Source organism: Anser cygnoides, chromosome Z (assembly GCF_040182565.1).
Source record: "Anser cygnoides isolate HZ-2024a breed goose chromosome Z, Taihu_goose_T2T_genome, whole genome shotgun sequence".
Lineage (NCBI taxonomy): Eukaryota > Metazoa > Chordata > Aves > Anseriformes > Anatidae > Anser > Anser cygnoides.
The window spans coordinates 16,903,642-16,930,282 of record NC_089912.1 but is presented as its reverse complement, the minus strand read 5'-3'; the positions used below and the strand labels follow the sequence as shown (position 1 = coordinate 16,930,282).

Genomic DNA, 26,641 nt, shown 5'->3' with positions numbered 1-26,641 from the left:
GGCCCCCTGCTACCAAAACCTTGCCACGTAAACCCATACAGGTATACAAAATCCAATGGCATAGCTTCCTTTCTTGTCCCAGCGTATTGCTGCTACGGTATTTTGTTTAATTTAATAACAAAGAAATAGCAGTATTTCAGAGGCAGGGAAGACTGGTGGGAAGGAAAAATCCTGGTGTGCAGTTTTCAAAACTATAATAAGAAGTACTAAGAAGATGAAGTGGACATGAAGAGTGACAAGAAAAATGTGTTATAAAGGATTAAGTGCTAAAGAGATCGCTAGGCAGTAATTATCTTTTCTCATAAAGGCAGAGCTGTTGAGAGTCGAAGGCAGAAAAATCCACGGCAAGCCTTCTCTTTCACCCAAACACATCATTAGAAAGCCTCCCGAGTGTTGCGCATTTCCAAACGGTGCTAGGTCCAGGTCACAAAAACTGTCCGGCTTAATGAGACAGCAAGAAACTGGGTCTCTTTAACAAGCATCTCACAGCTTTATGTCACACACCGAGCCGCAGCGAGGCCTCCCCGCGAGCAGGGCTCCTCCGCCTCGCTGCTGCCTCAAAGGGTTTTCGGGGGGATTTTTTATTTATTTATTTGATTTTTTTTTTGGACAGTGATTTTGACAAACGGGGCCTTCCCCCAGGGGTAGGCCGGCTCCTCCGGGCTGGGCTCGCCCCCGGGTTCCCCCCCGGCAGGCCCCGCTCCGCCGGGCGGCCGGCAGGCGGCGGCGCGGCGCCTCACGGAGAGGCCCCTCGTCGGAGCGCCGCCTCCGCCCGCCCCATGCCGCCGCCGCCGCCGCTTGGGGCGGAAGCGAGGGCGATCGGCGGCCGGTGCCGGGCGGCGAGGAGCCGGGCATGGCGGACGGGAGTCGGTCGGTGCGCGGCGGCAGCCCGGGCTCCAGCCCGGTGCTGGGCGGGCGGTGCCGCGGCTGGGCGCCGTCCGCCGTGCCGCCGGGTCACGGCTTCCGCAGGGTGACCCTGACCAAGCCCACCTTCTGCCACTACTGCACCGACTTCATCTGGGGGCTGGCCGGCTACCAGTGCGAGGGTAAGGGGTGTGGGGGGTGCGAGTAAATAGGGGGTGGTGGGGGGGAAGGTTTTTGGGGGTGTTTGGAGTGTTTCAGCGCTGCCCTGTCCCGCGATTGCTCTGCTGCGAGGCACTCAGCACCCCTGCGGGCACCTCGCAGCAGAGGCTTTATCGCAGCTCGGCCCGCTTTTTACCAAAACACAGCCTTGAAAATACCCCCCCCCCCCGGCTTCCTCCGGCTCCAGTTGGGGGTGTTTTCCTAGTTTGGGAAGCTGGATGTCCGGAGTGGTTGCTCCCTTCCTTCGCTTTCCAGGATGGCTCCTCCGAGGGGTTTCTGCCCTCGGGATGGCGCGTTGAGGAGTTGCTGCCAAGCCACATCGGCTCAGATGTTGCCTCTAAAAAACCTCCGTCTGAAGCCTCCAGCCTAAACAAGTGTGTGCGAGAGGTAGCCAGGGAGAGAAAAATATTCGCAGCCTTCGTTAGCCGTGACATTCCCTGCTCAAAATCTGGGGGGAAATACCTACAGTACCACAGGGTACGCGCATCTCCATATAGCAAAGAGCGTAATATCACAGGACACGCGTGTGTCCTTATGTCAAAAAACTCTGTTTTCTTCTTTTTTGCTTTGTTCCTGCTGTTTTCAATCGGCTGTGTTCCTCGCTGTGTTTCTCTTTTCTGGTAACTCGCTGCTAAACGATGGATTTCACAAATACCTGATGTGTTATCTGCTGACTGGGGCTGCTTTTGACAGCTGTGTGCAGATCGTGGTGCCTCATTAAGAAGCCTGGCAGCTCACTCTTTCTGGGTTATTTAATGAACACTAATGCGTTTTCTCAAACAGTATTTGAAGTAAATTCTGTTTAATAATTACCTCCCTGTCACGTTTGCTTTAACTAGTGGAATTTGATCATTGTTCTATGGAAAGTAATAAAAGGGTGATCTCTTAGGAGTGCCACATTGATCAAAAAATCAAAAATAACCCACCCTGCTTTTAGTGAAGGAAACGTTTGCGGTGGACTGAAAAACTTGGTGGATAATAGCTATCTCCTCTTTCTCCTCCCCAGAGAGACTGGGATTACAGGTGTAATTGCAGCTGAGCTGATCTCCTATTTAGCTGGGCTCCTTTCGATGAACGGCATGCAGGCTTCAAAATGAAGCTGCTCTGTGGCCTTTCTCTGGGTGGATTTGCAACAGCTTCTCTTACAAATCCTCTGTTTTCAGGTACTCAGTCACCTGATGATCCTTGTGTTTTGGTCAAAACTGGTCTGGACCAAACTGAAAGTTTCTAGACTTTGAAGAGAATTGAGCAAGCTGCAGATAAGACTCCTCCAAAGTAAAGGGGCAGGGGGGATAGAGCTTGCCAGTCATTGCTTTGAGCAGTTGTATGGCCTAAATGTCCTGGATTTGAGTTTTAATTGCAATCATGCTTTTGGCCTTGTGAAAATGACATCTTGTGTATGTGCATTTTCTGGTCTATGGAGTTTTTCAGTAAACCTACCAAACTACTCAGCACAGACTGGCACATGCCCACGCGGGTTATGTGGCTGTTTACCAAAATACAGGAAAGTATAATGAATGCTTAACACATTTCTGGCTGTGTGGGCCAAGATGAGCGCTTCTTCCCTTTTCTTCATGCAGAGTCTGAAAAGTACAGAGGAGAGATGCTCCGATGCTCTTCACATAAGGCACAGAGCATCCTGCATCTAATCCCTCTGTTTTAAGGTGAAGCTCACCTCTCCAGTGTAGGACCTGGAGTGCTGTCACCATAACTTTGCACGAGAAGGGAGGCACATCTGGGGAGAATTGCCGCTCTCCTGCTGGAGCCACATAGGTATTTTTGTAAGTGATGTTTTAGGTGGAAGCTGGTAGTCTTCCCATGTGGACTAAGTTGAGTTTGAAGATGTTACTGTCTTATGCTTTTGTGCACATATTTAGTTTAATCTCAGTCAACCAGGCTTGCAGATCTGTTTGCCCTTTTTTTTTTCTTCACATTTGTTTTCCATAAACCTTTTCTAAATGACTCTTTATTTTTCTTGCCACTTTACACTGTAGCTGTCACTTCCTTTGATAAGTACGTGTATGTGAAAGAATAAGTGATGTTTTGATTGCAACAAGAACAATGACTCTCTTGTATTCATCTTGCTTTCCAAAGCCTGGTCGTTTCAGTTTTGAGTGCGTTTTGAATTTCCTCAGGCTTGTCAGGGAAGAAGCGCGTAAGTGGCTAGTTTTCTGTACATGTATGTCTGCATCCTACAAGTTCAATATATAAATCTATTCAATACGTAAAGTCTATATATGAAACAAAGACAGCTGAGTTCTTATGGGTAGTGGCATTAATTTCATACACTCAAAAAATTGTTTGTTTGGTTTCTTTTGAGCAAATACTGAATTTGGAGTTTTAGATTTATATCTATCTACCAATAAATACATTCTCATCACAATGCTTTTTTTTAATATATATCTTTTTTTTAAAAAAAAAATGTGTGTAGGAAGATCTGTGGATGATTCTATGACCTGTATGTTCTGGAGGCTACAAAATCTTTTAGTACCATGAATCCTTCTAATGTGAAATTAAGTTGATTTATTTTAGCCAAAGGTAAGATGTAAGGGATTTAAGTAATAAGCAAGTTGGTTGGCAAATTAAACAGAATTATTTAGTCATTTTTAGGTTATTTTTATCTCTTTTACTAGAGCATTTATTGGAAGACACTATTAGGGTCTTTTTTGTGTATTTTGTACCCACTTCTACTAAGAAAATGTCATTCAAGCAGATAAGGTGCTTGTCTAGACATGAAAGCATTAAGTGAAGTAATACTTAGGGAAATAGCATCCTTGTTGTTTTTGTTTTAAGGCTTTCTATTCTAAGCAGAACCTCCAAACTTACTCCAAGGCACAGAAATTCCTGTTTCTCCTAGGTTGGTTCCACTGTTGTCTGACAGCACTTCAACTTTTGCAGAGTGCAATGCAAATGGTGAACTGGAGTGAAGTTTGTCATAAACCCCTCCATTAAAAACATAGCCATGAAGGATTTTTTTTAGGTGAAGCTGCTGTAATTCAAATATGCACGTCCCAGACATGGGCAAGGCACGCTGTGTCTTGCTGGTTTAGGAGAACAGGGAGATGTTCGGACAGCATCTCTGCAGTGGTCTGGAGATGCACATTCTGGACATCTTCTGCCTGGCAACTCTTCCACTTGAAGACTGCTCTGTCTAATTGGAGTCAAATACGGAGGGTGAGTAAGTATTCTGATCCTGGTTTAGTTTGAATCTGGGAGTTGGACCCGTAGCCGGTTTCTCTCTTCAGAGATATGGAAGCAGCAGCAGGGAATACAGAGAAGAGGAGTGATCCCCTTGAACTCTCATCCTTTCTGGTTAATTCTGTGCTTGGGTCAGGCAGCTGGAACATCCTTGACCCTGCTGGTTTGGTTCAGCTTAGTTTTGAGGGAAGTGAATGATCTATGAGATTCCCCAGAAGGTCTTAATGATTGCAGTTCAAAAGAAAAACAAATTATTCTGTCTTCCAGTGAGCTTGGCTTGCTTTTGTTGCATTTTAAACTAAAAATAAAAGCTGCAAGGAGGTAAAACCACAGTAAAATCTCGCTTCTATCCCACAATCAGTTTTAATTTTCAGTACTAGCTTTCTTTGTTCTGCAGCATGTTCCTTGTCAGTGGTGAGGCCTTTCAGTGCGACAATAGGTGTTTGATGTTGAGGTGCGATGTGAGTTTGTGGTTGAAGTGTTGCTGTGTAGATGTGACTGCTGCATTTAAAACTTACATTGAGCCATGTAGCTCTGAATCCATCTGAGGAACAAACACAAAGTCAAAAAATAAAAATAAGACAAAACCCCCAAAAACAAACAAACAAGAATAAAACTCCAAAAGAAACTCTGAGACAGAAACTTAGCTCAGTTCTGGTCAAGCTAAAACATACGTTGGGAAAAAAGCTGGGAACACTGACTGACATAAGGAAAAATGCAATTTATTTACCGGTCTGCATTTGGAGGATAATCCATTTTGCATTGAAGAGAATTTCTTTCTTTTCACCCTCTCCCTCTGACAGTGCTTCAGAGAAAAATGTCATTGTCACCATCAGTGATGCAAAAGAAGGTATGGGGAACTTTGCAAGGATGAGCATAGCTCGTGTAGCTGGAAGCTATATTTTGTGTTGATGGAGTAGACCTACATTTGAGTCCAGGAACTAAATTAGGTGGGAAATAACTTGCTGCAGAAAGTGTTAAAGCCAGTAATCCAATACCAGGCTTTGCGCAGCACGTTTATATATCATCTCTGTCACTGCCTCAGTCCGACTTGGTGTTAAATGACAAAAGTAATAAAGAAGGTGCTCATCAATCCATCATGTTGTGGAGTAGCTGAGGGCTGCAGCTTGTTCTCTGCAGGTTTTCTTTCCAATCTTTCATCTAGTATTACTTATTTTTAAAATGTTCAGGTATTCCTCAGCCACCTTCTAGACTTATACCCTCTGGTTCCTTTCCTCTTGCAAGAAATTTTTTCAGTCTTCCTCTGGTGAGTTTCCCACGGACTATAGTTCTTGCTGTACTGTGTAAAGGGTCTAAAAAGCCTTCTATTCATTCTTGCAGTTGTGTGGGAGATGAATGCCTGACTAGTTATTTTTTTCTGATAAACAAAGCACATTGAACTCCAAGGCTTTCCTTGTAAAGCGTTTTCCAAACGCTGTACTTGAGTCCCTTAACAGCATTTTCTTTAAAAAGTTGGATAGACTGTTTCAATCAGAGGCGAGGTCAGTACTTTGTGTCTACAAAGGCATGAAGTGCCTTTCTGATCCTTTTCTTCTCATCCTACTTTCCAAGATATTTGTGTGCACTCCCCACAGCTCAGGTCCGGTTTCTTTCTGGGAGTCAGTGCATTGTGGTAGCCCCTTCCCTTTCTCCAGAGGTGGTGTGCATTCCTTGTTTCTAGATGTAGGAGTTTGTATTAAAGTGGGATGTAGCACATCTCCCCCAGTGACGCACGTCTCTCTGTGTGATTACTCTGTGCTCCTTTGGGTTTAGTCATCAGCACTTTTTTTTTTAAGTAGTGATTTTGCTTTTATGTCAATGTTTTCCTAAAATAACCTGTGGTAGCATTATGCGTAGTATCCTGGGGTTTCCTACATGAAATAACCCCACTAAGCAACCACGTTGCATTGGCAGTTGCCTTACAACAAGGGACCTGTTATATGTGATGGACATTGACTAACCTAAGCAAAGATGCTGGTCCTGAGGTGGGGTCTCCTGCTTATTGTCCAGTGCAGGATGACATGCAGTTGTTTTAGCTTTCATTCTCCTCTTGAAAGCTCATAACAGGTGTTTCTAGTGTTGCCTTTTATTCTTTTTTCCCTCTCTCTTGTTCTGATTTCCAAGTCCAAGGATAAGGAATTTTCCTGCATTGTTTTCAGTGAGTGCTCTTTTGGGGAAAGCTCCTCCTGGCTTGACTGTTTTCTCCTCTTTTATTATGTACACTTTAGAACTCATCTGCAGTGTTGCTTTTTCTGCTTACTATCCCATCAGAAATCTGATTCTCTTCCTTTGGAGCTTTTTTCTCAGGTGTCAGCATTTTCCTGAGCTATCTTTGACTCAAATTGTCCCCAGATGACTTTTGTGTTTTGGTTATGTTACATGTCTCCCAAAGTTGTTTCTAATGCTGCATTTCATCACGTCAAATTGTCGTCTTTCCGGGCCATTTGTTGCCTGTGAGGTCCATCCTGAGCTGGCTCAAAGTCCCTGCCTGCTTGGGTAAACCCCTTTGGAGAAACTGCTTTTGCAACGCCTATCGAAACCAGATGAGTAAGTTACCTTCGTGTATTTACTTTGACTCAGCTGCAGCGTGGGGAAAGAACAGGATGTGTGTCTAGCATACAGCCCTGCTAAATGACAAAATGATGTCTTCTGATCACCTCTTGTTCTTTTTTTCTTTTCTTTTTTCCAGTCTTTTTGCTTGATGGTGCTTTTAAGTTGTGAGAGAAGGCTGTTAGGAAACACACCCAAGCAAAGAGCAAAAACTAATCTTTACATTATCACAGTGTGATAGGGAACTTGCTGGAAGCCTACTTTTTTTTTCTTCTAGGTGTGCATAAAGTATTCTTCCCTTTAAATTGTATTGTGTCCCACTGACACCTCACTTGTGGAAGTCCCATCAAGTCTGTAACTCAATAGACTAGAATCGACCCCTCATTTCACTTCCTGTGTTATTTTAAATATTTTTATTCTCTTGAATCTGGAAGAATGTGCGTGTTTGCATATATGCATATTCATGTATGCATATTCATATGTGTATGTGAATATAGATATAAAAGAGTGTGTTTGTATTTTTCTGTATGCCTTTGTTTCTTTTTTCCTATTTAAATGATTTAGTTTGAATGATTTATGTGGAAGTAGGATTAGGATTATACAGTATGCTAGTACTGTTTATCTGCTTGGTGACTTTTTTAATAACACATGTATGATATAGATTTCATGCCACTTGCTATGTAAAAACAAGATAGTTTAAGATCTGAAGCAACTCAAAGTGAGAAAAAATTGACTTGAGTTGACCACAATTTAATCAGTCCCTGGAGGTTTTGCAGACAGAAGATTGCTGGAGGCATTCTGAATACTTTGCTAAACACAGGTGCTTAGGAGAAACTGAATGGTTTGAACTTCTGGTGTTAAAGTAGGAGGAGTATGTTGTTCTGTAGGGTAGTATTGGATTACACTGGTAAGGAAATAGGACTTCCAGTTTAAGTGTGAGATTAGGTAGCAAAAAAATCTCTGTTCCTCTTTGCATTTTTGACTTGGCAGAATGTGTCATGTTTGAATGCCTTGGTTTGTCGTGACGTAACTCAGGAAATGATACTGTCGTTTTTCTGCAGTACTTTCTCTGTAGCATGTGGAGATAAGAACTGGTATGCTCTGTTAAGCAGTAAGTATAGAAGTGCTCTACTAACCAGTTCCTTAAGTGTTTTGAAGGAGAATACTTCCTCAGTGCTGAAATCTTTGGGAGCTTCAAAAGAAGGCAGCAGAATACAAGGAAATTGCTAAGATTCCTCCAAGTATGAAGAGGGCATGTGGGAAGTATCTGGGTGTAGAATGAAAAGGCTCAGTGGTATTGAGTGCACCCTCACCAGGTTTGCTGATGACACCAACCTGTGTGGTGCAGTCAACACATTGGAGGGAAGGGATGCCATCCAGAAGGACCTGGGCAGGCCTGAGAGGTGGGCCTGTGTGAACCTCATGAAGTGCAACAAGGCCACGTGCAAGGTACTGCGTCTGAGCCGGGGCAATCCCAAGTACAAATACAGGCTGGGTGAAGAATCGATTGAGAGCAGCCCTGAGGAGAAGGACTTGGGGGTGCTGGTTGATGAGAATCTCGACAAGAGCTAACAATGTGCACTTGCAGCTCAGAAAGCCAACCACATCCTGGGCTGCATCAAAAGCAGCATGGCCAGTAGGATGAGGGAGGTGATTCTCCTCCTCTACTCTGCTCCTGTGAGACCCCACCTGGAGTGCTGCGTTCACTTCTGGGGCCCCCATCACAAAAAGAACATGGAAGTATTAGAACGAGTCCAGAGGAGGGCCATGAGGATGATCAGAGGGCTGGAGCACCTCTCCTGTGAAGACAAGCTGAGGGAGTTGGGATTGTTCAGCCTGGAGAAGGCTCTGGGGAGGCCTTACAGCGACCTGACAATACCTAAAGGGGGCCTACAGGAAAGCTGGAGAGGGACTCTGTGTCAGGAGGTGCAGTGATAGGGCAAGGAGTGATGGCTTTAAACTGAAAGATCGTAGGTGTAGATTAGGTATTAGGAAGAAATTATTTAACAGGGTGGTAAGGCAGTGGACCAGGTTGCCCAGAGAATGCCCCATCCCTGGAGGTGTTCAAGACGAGGCTGGATGAGGCCCTGAGCAACCTGATCTAGTGGGTGGCATGCCTGCCTATGGCAGGGGGATTGGAACTGGATGGGCTTTAAGGTCCCTTCCAACCCACACCATTTTATGTCTCTGTGATTCTAGTCCTCTGAGACTGTAGGTCTTCTTTCTTTCAGGATCGAAAATACCTCTTGTGAGATGAAAGATTTTCTTCGGAGCTTACTTAAAATGCCAAAGTGTAAATCATTACAAACACAAATTTGCAGGGTAAAGTGTTTAGGGTTAGCATCCTGGACTGTATCTGCTACAAAAATAGCCTTTAAATGTTAGGCAAAGGTGTGGGTTGAGTAGCATGACCTAAGAAAAACAGCTTTTTCATGTTAACCACTTCTGAAAACAGTGTTGATGTGGAGGACTGGAAAGGGGGATTTCAGACTTCATGGATATTCACAAATATTTAGGGAATTTAAAGCTCTCTAGATACTTCTGCAAGTTGATGCAGAAATTCTGGGAGGCGACAGAGGCCATTGCATGTACTGGTGCCATAGTACCAGACTGGAATAGTTGTTCCTGGCCTGAATGCATGAGTTGTGTGCAGCACATCTTCATCCACTCCTGGAGAACTGTCATTGGTGTCAACAACAGCCCTTCAAGAAAGTAATTACAACACTATCATAGAAGGGGTTGGAGTTACAACTTGAGGAAATGGCACTCACAATTATGTTTGACGCCTGGATTGTGGGGAGATTTAACTGTGCAAATAGTAGATGCTGAATGAGAAACCAAGTGGGCGACCTAAAGTGAGGAGGTATGGAGGAAGAGAGGCACAACCTTCCAAAAAAGTGAAATATTGAATATGTTGTGGGAGGCACAGGGAGGGAATATGCTGTTTGTGCCATTGCAGGGAGGAGACAGGCTTTCATTGTAATATAAATCCTAAGAGCTGTAAGTTTTGAGAAAAGAGCTTTCGAATTGAAACACAGCATCTATTCCTCTATGGTTTCCTTTTGTTGTTTTTTTCTCTTGTGTGAAGATGGCTTTCCTGTGTGAACAATACCAAGTGAAGCAATTCTTGCTTTGGTTTCTGTGCCATTGACTGCCTTAACTGTAGTTTCCCTTTTTAATGATGATGAAAAGAAGTTAACCACTGCCTCATTTTCCCAGTAGCAGCTGGGCCCATCAGACCTCCCCAGCCAAATCCTTGGTCAGAAATAGGCTGAAGTAGCAGGTAAAAATACTGTAACGTTAAAAACACCCTTCAAGACAGTTAAGTATCCTCATGTCTATGCTGGTTCAGACCTCCTTTATTCTATCCCTCTTATCTTTTCTTCTATCCAGAATAGCTCCTCTTTTGGCAAGTGACTTGAGGTTTCTTGAAACTACTGTATTTTTCATTCAAGCGTTATTCTTCAGTAGGAGCAAGTAGATTATTTTAAAAATAAGTCCTCCTCCTCTTTCTTCCCCCGAGTCTGGAAGGGTAATGGAGATATATTACACTAATTCAGTACTTCAGGGGTAGATTCTGAATTTTATTGGTTTGTGAACTGAGCTATTGTATGTTGAAAGATCTGGTGCAGTTGTAGGAGTTGTATATAACATTTTGACATTGCAAGCTTCTGTTCTCCAGTTAAATGTTAATGTTCAGCTTCTATGAATTATATATGAACTTATTCATGTGAAGGAGTTCCTTAAATTCAAGATAGGTATAGGCCTGAGTCTCATCAGTGACTCAAGCCAATGTGGTAGAATTGAAATCACCACTCTTTCTTGACAGGAATCTTTTTAAAATACTTGAAATTTGTAATAAGATGGGAATGATGATTCCAAAAAGTGGCACAAAGATTAACACATTAAACTGGGAGGCTTCCTTTAAATACTGTGGGTGTTTTATTTTTTCCTCTGGTCTGCCTTGTATGAATCATTTACCTTTAGTTTCCGGATCATATCAATACCCTCAGAACAAACAAGCTGAAGAAAACATTGAGTGTACTTATCCAGCTGGCCCAGGAGCTTGTTTCTTTGGATTTATTTATTTTTAAATTCTTGTTTCTAGCTCAGTTTTTCACTCGAGCCCTGTAGTTTTGTACACTTCTGTCAGTGCTGCACTTTGGAAACAGAGCACTATAGGAATGAGGGGTAGGGGTTACCATGGCAACTGCTCTTTTTCTTTCTTCCCTTTTTTTGTTGTGTTTCATGGTGATGTGTTGAGATGTGCTAAATAATGTTGAAATTACCCATGCTAAAAGAGCAAGAGCACTTACCTTGTGTTACAAATATTAATAATTTGGCCTATGTTTAAGCAGTACATGGTGTTTCTTTTAAAATTATAACTGCAGTGGAGGTAGGGGGGTGCTATTGTAGTTAAGATTAACTTTGTTTTTTATTCTAGTCTTTTCAATTTTATTTTTTTTACCGCATTTTCATGTTCTGTATTCACTTTCTGAGAGGGGCAGTGAAAGGAACTGCATCTCCTGGGGAATCCAGCCCTCCTGCGTGCTGGTTATGTCACCGAGTGGAGGAATTTTGTTTTATGTGAAATGCTGCTGTTCTTTCCTTAATGCATTCAAAGACTTTGGTGTGTTCTGGAGGGAGATTTTTCTTTCTTTTATCCCAGGGCACTGAGCAAACTGATTTGGTCTGTGTGTGCGTGCGATACACGTGCACTGTACCTCTGTGCCCCCAGTGAATGCACCCTGTGGCCTCAGGACTGCATTAAGTCCTTTCCCCATGCTGTAACGTTCAGATCATCGCCAAATGTTGGTGTTTTGTGAGGGATTCCAGGCTATTGTTTCAACACCATCGTTTTCTGACAAAATACCATCATGGCATATGGAGTCCTACTATGGCTTAAATTCTGTTACAGTCTGCCCTGTTGATTTAACTCAAGTTCTTTTTAAAACCTGAAGTTGTGATTCTGCTATTTCTCCTTTGTGTGAGGAGTTGTTTTGGTGCGCGTCTAAACGTGCAAAAGTGTTAGCAGGACCTTTTTTTTTTTTTTTTTTTTTGGAGGAGACCTCTGTGTTGTTTACCTGGGTTTTCAGAAACTAGTTACTGACATGTGACATTGACACTGCGGTGTGTGAAGTCGTGCACGCTGCGCTGGGCAGGCAACCTGCAGGAGCGATGCAGGGAACCATGCACGGCATTTGAGGGCTGGAAACTTACAATATTTAGCTCGGTTCCCCAGACATGATGATGATTTGGTTATGAGGAAGCTTACAGTGAATGTCAAATAGTTTTAGTGGAGTTTCCTTAAAACCGAGGGCTGGGGTGGGACCACCTTGTGGTTGGTGTTGTGCTGTTTTGCTCTGAATACTGTCAGCTATAGCTCTTTGTTTTGCCCAGTAACCCTCAGTCAGCTGGAGAAGGATGGTAAACAATTGACAAAGTTTCTCTTTGTAAAGCATAAATTTGAAAGCAGTAAATTGGAGAAGCTGTTGCAGACAATTGCTGCAGGGTGTTAAGTACCATGTCTTTAGTATTCATGACACTGGTGTGCAGGTCACTTCATCTAAGCTCTCCTGTTTTTAGCTGCTACACGTTTCTCTTCCCTCTTTGCTTACAGACGCTGCGGAGCTGGCATTTCTCTGCTGTAGCCCTTGTTTTTTTAATCCACAGTTCAGTTGATGGTGTGGGCAGTGTACACTAGGGGACAAAAGAGGCTTCAGCTTTAGACAAAGCCAGGGAAAAGAGTGTTATTTAACTGCTTTTCAAGAGGGTTGTCTGTAATGGCAGGTGATTTTCTCCTTATCCCTATGGCATCTTGCTGAAATTTTGAGTTGGCTGTCACTGAAAGATCCCTGCTGTGCCTTCCAAGGGCATGAGGAGGTACACCCCTTCCCTTCCCTGCAGGTGCAGGACCTCTGGGGGATTCTGACAGATGGTGGTCTGTAGGACCAGGGCATGCTCTCAGTGTTGAGTGTGGTGTCCACACCACCACACTGGGCTCAAGGCCTTTGCAGGTTTATTTGAACTCCAAAGTGTATTTACCCTGGGAAGGCAAAGGGGGGAAAGACATGCCATTTTTGGAAAAAGCTATTCCAGCAGTTCTTGGAGAAGCTACATACTCTGTTTCAATGATGAATAATCTAGTTTGAATTGGTTGGATGTATCTTGTTGGTAGCATGGAGGGTTGTGGTTCTCCATTATAGCACTATGATGAGTGGAAAGAACGATATTATTTTGCTGCAGGTGCAGTGTGCTCGTTCTTCCGTCAGACCCCAAACTGGATTGACTCCTTCTAGCTACACAAAGGCTGCAGTTTGGAAGAGGTGGCAGAAAGCCAGGGCTCAGATGCGTGGGCTGGCATGTGGTTTATATAGGCAGCCTTCATCCTCTAGCCTGTTTGAAAGAGCTACTGGAGTGCTTAATTGTTGTCCCTCAGACAGGCAGATGCCCGTGGTTCAGAGCCTGAGAATGGGAGGCTGTGGTTGCTCTTTGCTGGGCTGAGAGTTGCAGCCAGCCCAGAGGCCTGTTGGTGTGGCATCGCGGGTGTCAATTCCCATGCAAGAGCCACTTCAGTGGAAAAATGAATTCACTGGACAGAAGGGGAAGAACTGCATCCCTCCAGGTTCCATGAAACTCCACGTCGTGAACAGGATGCCTCTTCCTCTGAGTATGTCCTCTGGAAACTGTCGAGGTAATTTGCCAAGTTCTCTCCCAGTGCTATCGCCCTCTTGGAAATTTCTCGTTTTCCAGCTGTGAGCCAGCATCTTGTCCCAAGACACCGTGGTCCTGTCATTGGCTTAATGCTCAAGGAAGGGAAGGTGTTGATGCATTCTGGATGTACATGTGAGTTGAGCACTAGCCATCTGCCATCTGTCTAAGGAAGAAAAAATCTCCTAATGCCAGGGACTTGTTCTAAGCTGAAACCACATGCCTTTGAAATCCTGTGCCCAAATTGTTTCAGAGGTGGGAAGTCTGACCCAGCTTTCTGTTGAGAGGGAGAAAGTAAAGTTTATGCAAAACTTACCTTTTTTGTTTATTGAAGCCTGTACTCAGCCAAACTGTACTGTTATTGGACATACCATATGGCACGGAAGGAGAGGACCTCAGCGTGTTGGCTGAAGAGCGTGGACTGTTCTTCTTGATATAGGTAGGGTGTCTAGGACTTTTGCTGGATGGGGATATGGCCTAGGGAGAGCCTCTTGACCAGGTAGAAATGGCACTTTTGCCGTGGTGGTACAGCCTGCTTGTGCCACTGTTTCTTGCTCCTGGTGGAGCAAAATGCAGACCATGGGTGGCTTTGTTGCCCCTGCAGCTGCAGGTGCCTTGGCTTTGCCTGCACAGCAGGGTGTGGGAAGCCTGCTCTGTGTGAAGCCAGGGGATGGAGGATGGTGAGGGTGCTCTTCTGACAGGTGAGGACCTGTTAGTTCATTTGTCAGTTCAGGGCTTACTGTGCTAGGGAGGATGGAGAAACAAAATGAGTTTTTTTGTTGACCCTGGGCTATTTGCAGCTTGCTGATGAGAGAGGAAGAGAGAGGTCCTTGGTGTAGCACAGGGGCTCCGTAAGGTTACCACAAATCAATCAGGCCTACATAACCAAATCAGTGCTTTTACGATTGATAGTTCAAGTATATCATTGAATTAATTTGACTCTGCTTCGTTATTCAGTGGCTTGTCTTGTTTTCACTCAACTTGTTTCTATGTTATTTCCTAACAGCATATCTGAAATACAAATGAGTAGGGATTCAAGTGTGCTGCCTTGAAATTACAGAGCTCAGATGTTTTGAAAACATTTCTTTTGGGTATCTGAACCTATATATAGAGCTTGCTGTCATGTAGACAGTTTTGGAAGCGTAAAATACCACGCTATCCCCACTGTGCAGGGGGAAACTGCATTTTGGTCAGATCGGGCATACACTTGTAGCCCTTTTTAAAGCAGGGAAAGGTATGGCTGGTTAGTGGGTAAGACAAGAGTCCCAGAAAGGACCTGGCATGTGCGAGTGATCAGTAAGATGCTAAATGCTGAGAAAATCTCAACAGGTTTCCAAATCTTTGCAGATTTGCAGAGAAATGGAATCCACAACGTGGTCTAACTGAACTGTAAGACAAGCGGCAGCCAACATTTTCTCACTGCAGTGAGAGAGGAAGGTGTTTTAATGCCTGACTTCTTAAAGCTTTCAGAGATTTTTCCATCCCTGCCCTGCCATTGTTTGAGGTGTCCTGGGCTGGCCACAGCTTCTGGTGACAGCTTCTCTGGTGACATTTAGCAAGCATTGCACAACAGACTTCTAAACTTATCCTAGGTTGTGCCTTGCCTGAAAGAGCACACCAATATTGCATACAGGTCTTCGCATGTTTCTGCTGAATTGGGAAATAAGCTGGCAAGGACCATGGCTGCATCCAGCATTCCTCTCAGTGAATAGTCACAGTATTCAGACTGGCCTGTGGTCACAGTCCTGAACAAAAAAGCTAAATGTGTCAGGGTTGGCAAGCAGTTACAATGAAAAAGGAGCTCAAAGCTGTGTAGCAAATGTGAAATTTAGTCCTGCAGTCTTCCTGTGAAAAGAGAACAGTGCTTTCAAGTTACTCATGAAAAGATTCTCTCATCCATTAGCTTGAGTGCTCCTGTTTGTATAATCTACCTGATAACAATGTGTTTTATATTCATTTTAAAAAATGAAATTAAAAAAATGTATATTTTTCTCCAATCTGTGACTGCTTAGCCTCTGGGCATTTCCTCAAAGCTATTGTCTTCTAATTATCAATGGATCTCTTCAGTGAACACAAAGGCAGTCCTGCTGAGCAAAACAGCCTCCTCGCAGGACCGAGGACAACTGCACGGGTGAGGGAAAAGGCCCTACAAGGCAGAGACACTGTAAGCTTAGCTTGTATTTTGGCCTTTGTCACATCAGGAACGTGCTCTGGAAGAGCAGGAGGGGAGGAGAAAATAACCTTCCTAATTTTGACCAAAATAAAACTGTTTTGACTGTGTTAGAGTGACTTGGCCTGAGTTGTCTTGGTGCTCATATGCCCTTTAAGTCCCACTGATTCACTGTTTGGAAAGTAGAGACTGTTTGAGTTGGCTTGCACAACAGGTTTGAAGTTCTGGTTTACTCCATGGCATTGCTGGATTTCTTGTTTGTTTTTGCTGCGTCCATCTATAGGCAGTTGCACTTCCTTCTCCCATCCTTTAAGTACACAGCAGCAGCAACACCTTCTGCGCAGAACATCCTTGCCATTGTGTGCATGTGTATTTTTATTAAACTGATCTGAGCAAGCTGACTCCTCCATTTTCAACTGCTCTGGACCCATCTTTCTTCCCCAGCTGTTCCTAGCAGCCTCTTCAGAAACCACTGCCATTGTGCTGAGACTTGGAGCCCTGCAGAGCTGGAGCAAAAGCTACGCCATCTCTACAAATGCCGACACATAGGAGTGTTGTTTTGGAAACCTTTCCAGGTCCTGGACTGAAATAGTTTGGTTTAGTGATCCACCAGAAGTCAAAGGGGCCCTTCTGTGGTTTAGGGTAAAGTTGGGGAAAGTGGATGAACTGAATAAACATTTGCTGTCTTTTTCTTTCTTTCTTTCTTTCTTTAATTCTAGCGGTGATAGCAAGTGCTCTTAATAACAGAGATGTTTTTCAACTTGCTGAGCACTGTCTTTTTTCTTCTGGGAGGAGAGAGGTAAGAATAACCACCTGAAAGACTAGATAAGATTTGCCACTTTGTGTTTTCTGCTGTGCTTTCTGTTCTACTGTCAGTACATGCCCAAAATAAGCCCCTTTGAAGGTTGAAATCACCACCACCACCTTGCCTCCCTATCGGAGCTAGCTGTAAAAACAGTTGCAAAGAGAAAGGAGGATAAATGGTTCTTTGTGGTTGTAGCAAGCAGGGCAAGAAATGCTAGACATACGTTGTAATGAGGGAGATTCAGCTTGCACGTCAAGCACCAGGCTTCTAACAGCCAGGACTTGGAAGGATACGGGGTGAGCTGTGTTGAGGCTGTGGATTGTCTCTCCTGGGTGGATTTTTAGAGCATGTTTGGCTGATGCCTGTCAGGAATGCAAGATTAGCTGAGCTCCTGAGGCTGTTTGCTGCCTGGATTTCTGTAAAAATTAATGTATTACATACATAATTTCATTACAGTTACTCTGGAACATACTGAGATTCATGCCCAAAATAGTACATACTTTTGCAAAAAACAATTTTGAACAATGTAGGTGTGTGCTACAGAAATAAAAAGTTGTTTAAACCGTAGCCTGGATGTTTGAAATCAACTGGGGCAGAGTTGTTACTGCTCTTCTGCCTTTCTTCGTGAGTTGAGTTTCAGTTTGCAGCTCTGAGAAGAAGAGGATTTAAATCCTAATGCTTCCATCATCGTTTGTGTTCAGGAATGTCCTCATCTCTTCCTTCTTGAGTAGGTGTCTTTTTCAGGATAAAACCATGTGAGACCTCTGAATTCCCACAGGGGTTTGTTCTGATAAGTGCCAAGATTATTCTGTTAATTGAAGAATTTGTAGCCTTCTCAGAGTGGAGTTGGAGAATGTTTCATAATTCTGGGGAGAGGAAATGCCTGTAGCTGGAGAATAGGTTGCAATGTTGGCTTGATGTAGCACAGGCAAATTCAAATACTCCCTCTTGTTCTGGATTGTTGATGCCTTGTTTAAGTTGCTGATGTACAGAACAAAGACTTGTAAGAATTATGTCTATTTAAGAGAAATATTTACGTTGCTAGAAGTACCGATGGATATCTCTTCTCACCGGTAACGTTGACAGGAAGCCTGGCAATGTAGTTGTGGGTATAATTTACCTCTAATTCATTCTTTTGTCTTGATAAAAATGAGACGTATGTTACGTGTTCTAGTTTATAATCTACTGTATTGGCTTGAAGGAAAATAATCTTGGCTTCTGTAAATTGTTGTGCTTCAGGGAGTCACACTGATTTACAGCGTATGAGAGTGACCCTAACTCTTCAGGCTGTGTCAGGTGTACTTTCTCTGAAAGCCTGCTCTGCTCTTAAGGTTAGTGCTCTCTACTGCAGTTAATGAAAATGAAAAATACTGAAATTATTGAAAAAGAGTTGAAAAATTTACCCTGCTGGAGTGAATTACCTCTTTGGAGGAAATGGCATGAGCGATCATTCTTTCTGTAGTACCTGCTGCATTTAAAACATTTCCTGTGAAGCAGAAGGCTTGAAACTGAACCGCATATTCTTCATGCTGCCGTGAGACTGCTGCTCTACTTGGTGCCTCAGTGAGGTGGGTCTGCAGGACCGCAAGCGTGGCAGCGTGACAGGAAAGATGCACGCACTCTGCCTTTCCAGGGAGTCCACCCAGCCCCCAGCAGCAGACCCGTATTTGTGGTGCCCACCACCGTGGAATTTGCAGCCTGGAGGCAGGTGCTTCTTCAGTCTGTCAGCTAGCAATGCAAGCTCTCATCAAGGTCCTGTTTTTTTTTCAGCCAACTTCGCTTGGCAGCAGTGCTGCTGCTGGTAGCTGCTGGGATTTCTTCAGCTGGAAAAGCAAAAAATTTATTACGGATGAGTTTTATCTGATGCATAGAAAGCATTAATGAGTTGAAGGTTGTGGTGTGAAGGAGGAGAAAGAGTCCTGGGTTGTGGTGTATTTTGATAAAGAGAGGAAGTGCAGTAAAGGTAGAGATGGGGAAAAATAATTGTACCTGTGTCTAATACAGGAAGCTATTTCTAAATGTGCTCAGTTTTTAAAATGAATTCATAGAATCATATGAAAATGAATTCATCAAAGTTTAAGCCTAAAACACGTGAGCACAGCAGCACATTCCAGTTCAAGGTAGGAGGAGTACTTCTAAAGTTGCACTTCAGATACTCATTGAGGACTTCACCGCTATTTCCCCATCTACTGCTTCATCTTTTTTACAGATGACCCTTTCAGGATGATGTATGTTTGGAGAGCTATCATCTGTAACACTTGCAGGCAACTGATGTTGGGTAAAAGCTGCCCAAAATTTAATCTAGTAGAAGCATCATTTTTTTTTTTCTTCATCCTGTAGTTTCCATACATTCAAGGAAATGCTGGCAATGCTCCCCTGCCTCCCCAAAGGGTGGTCTGGTGCCAGAGTCAATTGTTGGCTGTAACCACAGACTTTTCTTTGTCTTTTTTTCTGAACATCTTACCAGCAGATATATGTGCCAAGGGTAGCGTACACAGAAAGGACCTGTCTGGAACTGAAAGTTGGCATTCTCCATGTGTGAAATGCTGAAATAAAACCACACTGACTGCAGGCCTGCTTTTGAGCAGCAGACAGAAGCGATAAAGGGAAGCAATGAACTTGGACAAGGTTGCAGGTGGGATCTTGGCTGTGGTGTCTTGGTAGGGTGGGTGCTGCTCCAATCGCCCGCCACCCCCCTCTAAAAGGTCAGTAGTGAGCTGAGAGTTTGAAAGGGACAGCAGCTGCTGAGGACTGCAGAAGATTCTTTGTTTTGAGTGATTTAATTTCAGTCCACCATTGTATTCCCAGGGGTTGATGAACATAAGGTAGAGTGCTTGAAGGGGAGAAACATCTGTACAAGTGAAGGGCTTCACTCCCCCCTGGTCCCAACCCCTAGAACACACCCTATGTTATACAGCACATCTTAGGTTACATGCACAAGTTACCTGTGTAGCCTTTTAGGGTTTTTTTTGTATAGAAATGCAGAGAGTTTTCATTTGTGCTCCCTTTTCATATGTCAGGCAATCCTGTCCTGTAAACCCTCTGAGACAGGGATTTCTTCCAAGTCTCAAATTTAACAAGATGCCCCAGAGAATTATTGCTTTTCATTTAGCTTTATTTATATTCACATTAATGAGTTGAGTATGTGCTTTAATGTGTTGCACTTAAGTTTTTCCAGAAATGAAAAACTTAATGTACACTGATAGCTGGGAAAACAGTTTTGAGTTACCAGCCCATTTGTGGCTGAGCTAATGTTTGTTTTAAAAACAAGAAGAAGCCATTTAGTTAACTAGGTCGTTCAGTAATCGGTAACCGTAGTCAAAGGATGAGAATAAACTTTGGCAGGCGCTTGCTGAGAGTTGCAATTTGCACAGGTGAGCACAGTGCAAGCTAGTGAGCTCTGGCGTTCGTGCAGGACTAAACAAAATTGTTATGTGCCAAGTCACCCAGACAATATTGAGGGGTTGTGTTGTTGTCACTTCATGATGGGAGATGATATTTTCCCAGTGCTGTCCGTGCGACAGGCAGTTGGCCAAGACGTTGTGGTGTTTCTTGTGAATTACTGGAGCTTGCTGCAGGTCTCCTGTGCATGCAAGGCGTACACGGAGAGAGCTCCCTGCAGCACCAAGAGGATCAGATCGCACAGACAGCAAGAGGGGATCTCTGGAAGGAGGAGAGAGCGTGATTGCTGCTTGTGATGCTGGTGCACCTGAATTTTGATGTGTATGGACCAGAGGCAGAGGATGATGTCAGGATGAGCTCAGGCTGCAATCTGGGAAATATCTAGGTAAGCCCTGCTCCAGGAAAGCATTGGAGGGTGTGTTTGGAGGAAGAATTGCAGTTTACTTTGGAGGTGCTTTTGTTAAGTTCAAACTGTGTGCCCACTGAAATGAGATGGATGCTCTTGGGTTATGAACATGCTTGTCAGTAGGTCCAGAGTGAGTCTTGTGTTAAGTTTATCACATTTCAAGGAGCAAACCTGCTTTGGTCTTTGTATTGACATTCCTTGATCCTCCTTGGAGAGCAATTTGGTAGCTCTACTTTTACAGCTACGAGTGCTAAACACTTTTGTATTTAGTAAATGTATAATTAGACTTAAAAATAAAATTGATAAAGTTAAAACATATATATAAAAAAAGATCAGCAAGTTCATTATTTATACACTTACAAATTTTATGTTAAAAAATAGCAAGATTTTGAATTATGGTGAACATCTGAAAGAGGAAACAAAAGTATTTTTCAAAAACTTACAGGATTCCACTCAAGACTGGTCTGTTCAAAAGTGGGATATGGTTGTGTGTTAAACTGGACATTTCACAAGTGACTCTCACCCAGCCCACCATTGCATGGGACATTGGTATGCTGCTGGGGTCTGTACAGGACGTAATCCAACCTTTTCCTCATCCCGTTTTGTGGAACCTGCCTGGAGCTCTGACTGGAGGACAGAGAATAAATGAAGGTTACGTGACAAAGTGTGGCTTTCTGGAGCGTTTTGATAGCCTTTGCTTTGCCAGCAAGCGTTGCACAGCTCAGGAGTTACACAACAATGCCCAGCTCTGTTTTCTGTTTCTGTGCGAATGTGTGTTGTAAATCTGTATGTTCATGGGCTGTTGCCATACAGACACGTTGCCTTTCTCTGTGGTGCCTGCTGGCTACCTGGCTTCTTGCTGTGCATTGAGGACATCTAGTTTTTCTTGTCATTGGAGTCACCTCTTACTGGGCAGAGGCAAACAGAGGAACAAGGGCAAGTTGACAAAATGATCGCTGCTGTATGCCTGAAGCTAGGTGCTTGGAGACAACCCAGCCTTGCAACATCTCTTGAAATCATGTCAGTTCGTTTTTCTTCAGTGTTGAGCCGTTTTATGTGGCTTGCGCCTGGATATAGGTGCCTTGTGTTAGATGTCCAACTTGAAGGTTGCAGACACTTCAAATACAACCAAAGTGCTCGTCTTTCCCTTCATCCATGCTATGTGAGGTGCTTTTGGTTATACTTAAAATATTTAACTAAAGGAGGCATTGAGCACTCCAGCCTTTCCAGCCTGACTGAAAACATCAGTTTTGTATACACTATCTGAAAGTTGCAATTGCTTTCTTTTGACTTACGCAGCTGACAGATATGTCTAATGGTAGATTGTTACTGGGTTTAAATGCACAAACAAGTCCTCTTCCCATAAATAGAACACTGCTTTCCTTTTAAATGTTTGTTTTTTCCTCAAAATTTTTGTCTTCTGAATCTTCACATCGTGTCTTCTAGCTTGATCTTCCTGGTCAAAGATCACCCCTTAAATATATGACACCTGGCTGTCAGAATTTCCAGGTTTAAGTTTGTTGCCTTTCTAGCAGTACTGACGCAGATGTGCTTCCCCACCCCAAATATTGTTCATCTTTCAGTTTGGCTTTCTTCAGTGTTATTTTTTTTCTTTGGAGGAATGTGGAAAACAAAATCAAGGTGGTGGCTTGTGAGAGTTTGCTTGGCCCCTGTGGGACAGGGAAAAGACACTTAGCTATGGCTATCCTCTCTGGTGAACGCGAGGCACATGACAAGCAGTGGAGGCATGTACCTCCTGAAAAACTCATGGAAATCTTTCATGAAGAATGTTGGAATCTCCTTCTGAGCAGTGCTATCTCCCGCATTTGTCTGCTAACATTTCTTAATTTGATTCTGTGCAAATGCTCCAACTTTTCCATTAAAATTTTAGGAAATTCAGTACTTTGAATGTTGTCTCTATCTGTGATAACTTCTGGCTTTCCCAAAGTTGCTGGCTTGAATTCTTTAGTACATTTTTCTGTGCCCTGAGATGTTTCTTCAGCTGAACCATGAGGTGCTGCCTTTATGCCGTGCCATGTTTTGCTGCTTCTGCCACCACGAAGAGAAAATTAGGTAGTGCAGTGCAGTGACTTGGGTTGTCTGCATAAATGGAGAACGTCTCAAGGTCCATACCCACAGGAGAAGGCCCACTTCTGTTGGCTGATTCAGAGCATTCTTCTGTGAATTCCCCAAGGTGTTTCTGTAGGGTTTGGTTGACTTGTTATTGAGTGCACTTAAAATTTAAGCAGTAGCCACCTGGTCTTGCAGACTTCTGTTGTCTGCTGCTTCTTCCAGATCAAAAAATTGTGGGAGCCATCTACAGTGCATTGCTCTGTTCTTCTCTTTGTGGTCTGACTACTTGAGAACCAGGAAAATGAAGAACGCCGCCATTTTGTTGAATTTCTTTAGTCACTGAAGTTTTCTCCTTGACTATCTCTCACCCCTTTGTGAAGTTCTTGTCAGCAGCCTGTATGTGTTTGAGGCTTCTGTTGTCACCTTTTCTGGGCTGGGGACTTAGGAACCTCTGTCAGCATGCTCCTGCCAGCACCCCTCACCTAACCAGGTTCAGCTAAGCTTCAGGCACCACCTGCAAAACAGTGAAGAGGCTTCCTAAACAAATGGTTGGGGCAAATGTTTTCTGGTGGTAGCGTGTGTGGTAAGATCCAGACTGGTGGGAAGTGGGCCGCTAGCTTAGGTGTGCAAAGGCTGCAGGAAAAGTTTGCACAGCAACCAGTTGGCCTTCCTGCAAGCCCGAATGGAAATGTTGTGGAGACCAGAGGGGAGACTCAGTTTCACCTGTCTACATCCATGTTGTGATAATATATCTAAGTGAATTCATAAGAATTCACCATTCTGGGTCTGACCTGCTTTTTTGGAGCAGGAGATGCATCTTTTGTCTGCCTGGACGATTACTGGGTTCTCCTTGGTTTCATCTGTGCTGATATGCTGCATGCTCCTTTATGTGACATTTACATATGTTGGTTCAGCTCTGAGAATCTCCTTTATCATCCCTTCGTTGGCTGTTTCTGCTGCTTACCTGCCCCATTGAGTCAGGAATATTATCAACCATAAAGACATGTGTAAAACCTCATAGCACCAAATAGAAGGTCTTGATCTCCTCTGTCCCTACTTCGTCTTTCATTTCTGCAGTGGTCACCTTGTTCAGCCATGGATGATGAATAGTGCAGCAACGACTTGCAGTGTGTTTTTTCTCCTTGACTTGCAGACAGATGAAAAGCAAATGTCAGCCAACCGCACATATTAAAAGGAGTGCTTATTTGAATGGGGTCCTCTTCCTTTCTGTGCCACCAAAAGGAAAGGTTGCTTTCAGTGGGCTGGCAGTAAACCACAGAAAGGAGTGGGCCTGCATTTAAATTGTTGTGTTGACATGAGAGAGGTGGTGTTGTGAAATCACAAGTAAATGAGCTGGAGAAGAGGGAGGAGAAGAAAATGGTCTGATTTTGATGGCGTGAGCACATACTACCAGTAACAGCAACGTAAGTCCTGCACATGGGCTGCAGATGGGAAGCTTGACGTGGGTTTTCTGCAGTTGCTCATGAAACTTAGGAAGCGTGCAGCATGCTTCTGAAAACCAGGGACGTGCAAAAACTTCATGTGTACCATGATCGCTGCAACTCGTGAGGGATCTTCTGCCAGAAGCTCTGGAAAGATGCTTCCACGTGAGGGACTGAGGCCAGAGCTTGTATGTTTAAGGCTTCGTGCTTGAAATGGAAGAGAGTAATTCTGAAAGGTGGATGACTGTAAAGCCATACCTGCATGGCTTATTAGTTCATTGGTGCGAGGTTGTGGGAACAAGATAAAGAATCCCTTGTTTCCTGTGTGCAAACTAAACATGTAAACCCGCAGTACGGAGCTGTGGAAAATAGCATCCCCATGAAAAGCGATTCATCAAATGCTGCCTTGGTCAAAATGCATTTAATAAAGCTTGGGTGAAATCCTAAACCTGATACTGACACAGTAATAAATAAATAAATACATAAATAAAATAATTAATTGCTCTTGACTTTCAAAGCTGCATGTAACTGCTGACTTTTAGTTTTGTCTCCTTCATCCATTACACTCAGTGAGTGTGAACACTGTCTTCCTATTTATTCCTGTCGCATGCACTAGCTCTTAGAAAAAATCCCTTTTAAACATGTGCATCTACTCTGGCAACATCAAAGAGATCTTTTGGACCACAGGTTGCTTAAAATCTCTTCTGAAAAATTAAGAGCTCATTTTGGTGCTTACAGAGAGCGAGTTGGGGGGAATGACTTGCTGCTGGCCTGCAACGCATTCAGATAAGCTCTCCTCCTTCATTTTCTATCACCAACATCTTGGTAACAAAACTGGCTGGAGGTGTATGACAGTCGTGTAGATACCATATCTAGTGGAGAGCAAATGTGATTAAGATGTTTTTCCAACCGTATTTCACTACATGTGATTATTTTTTGTTGTTTTCTTCTTTTTTTTTTCCAACCAAAATGTCCCTTCTTTGTGAAAGACTTGCTTACAGTTCTTTGTTTGATTTCCACAGTTTGCAACTTCATGTCTCATGAAAAGTGCCTCAAGAATGTCAAGATACCTTGTTCATGTATTGCTGCCAGCCTTGTAAGGGTGAGTAAGCACACACTGTCATGTCTCTTTCTTGGCACAACGGCACAGATTTATCACTAGCTAATATGGTGTAGTACAATAGTGGCTTGTTAATATTGAAATGCTTAAATCAATCGTGTTAGTCATCACTTAAGCTTTTATGGCTGCTCAGAGAAAAAAATTTACAGTTCCTTTGAAACTTCCCTGATATGGGCAGCTGTAGACAGTCTGTCTTCAAAGAGTGGTTATTTGCATTCTTTAAATATTACTAGACGTTTTTAATTGTCATTACCTGGAAGTCTCACAGTAATGGAATGAGGTGACTGATTGAAATCAGTGCTCTCAGGAAACTATACCATGTATCATACTTGAAGAACTCTGTCTACCACCATTTTTTTTTGCAGTAATTACATTTTACTGGAAAAATGCTAAAGCTTTTTTGAGTAGTGAAGAGGCTGTGTTTGGCTTCTATTGATTACTGATCTTAAGAATTTGCTTTCTTATTGTGTCCAGAGGATAAAGGTGTTGCATTAAAAGTATAGGACTTAAAAACCCCAAAATAAAAAGACAGGGCTTCCAATTGATGGTAAGAGTTCAAATGTATGTATTTTGGTTGTTAATAAAGTATATTCTTTTCAGATGCCCTGTGACCTTTTCTGCCCCATGACTTTAAGTGTAAGAGAGGGATTGATTTTGAAGATAATAATGTGTTACAACTATGGTATTAAGAAGCTAAATTGAGGAGAAAACTGTGTGTTATCCACCTGGGGGGAAGAAAGGGGTGAGAAACTTTCTAGATAAGTAGTTATACACTACAAATACAGTACGGAGCCTTATGCAAAAGTCAAATGAGACATTGCTGCAAACTCAAAATGAGTAAATGGTGAGCATTACAGACCTCACTGACTAAAACCATGTTTATGAGATACTCACTGTGTAGATCTGGGAACCTGCAAGAGGGAACTGTATTTCCTTTTTTGTATTCAAAAAAGCTTTACAGGTTCCTTTACGTCATGGAAGCCTATGTAGGGAATGTTAGGAGAAGGTTTAAAACAGCATGTAACTAGAGTTACAGGAAGCAGACAGAGACATTAGCTGCTCTTTTTTATTTAATGTGCTTTGTCTAGATGCTACTGCTGTTCAGCCTTTGCTACATGCTTCATCTTCCCCACATACTTTCATCTTGGGAGGTGTAATTTAGATTGGGAAAAAGTTGTCTGTTTCACAGAATGTTGCCGGTGAAAGAATAAGAAATATTGCTATTATTCTTACAACCCCCAGTGAAGGGACATGTAGGTGGTGAGAAATGTTATTACTAAGAATTATCATCTCTACTGTTTCAGTATGCTGGCAGTCAATTGTGGCATGGGAAAAGGAATGATGAGTCACAGAGAAGAGGGATCTTTAGGGGCATAGTACATATCTAATTTAGAAGTATTCATTTAGTTCAGAGACAAACTTCTAAACATTTTTGACTTCTTCTTTCGTGAATTTGCTGTGCATATAATTCATTGTTCAAAATAGTACTTGTTGCTTTGCTTTCGCATGTTGAAAATCATGCACTGAAATACATTAATGGTCCTACTTTCACCAGTCATGGGCATCAGTTTGTTTGTCAGGGGTTTGTTTTATTCCCTTGATAACTCCTGTTCTCTACTTGCCCCAACACATATATTTGATCTAATTGTTGTGTACGCATCAAATCCGAATAATCTTACTA

The 26,641-nt window shown here is 43.1% G+C and overlaps 1 protein-coding gene across 3 annotated transcripts in view; it reads left to right on the top strand.

Moving 5' to 3' along the window:
• The first annotated feature begins 808 nt into the window (after window positions 1–808).
• The window catches only part of DGKQ (diacylglycerol kinase theta), a 93,112-nt gene continuing 67,279 nt past the window's right edge, over window positions 809–26,641 (top strand). For 2 of the 3 annotated variants that reach the window (XM_066988393.1, XM_013187812.3), the window contains exons 1-2: window positions 809–1,046; window positions 24,863–24,942. In XM_066988393.1, coding sequence (XP_066844494.1) covers window positions 854–1,046; window positions 24,863–24,942 — 273 coding nt within the window. In that variant the 5' untranslated portion in view covers window positions 809–853. Of the gene's footprint in view, window positions 1,047–19,639; window positions 20,305–24,862; window positions 24,943–26,641 lie in introns of those variants that run through there. The other variant, XM_048051762.2, reaches the window with a different exon arrangement.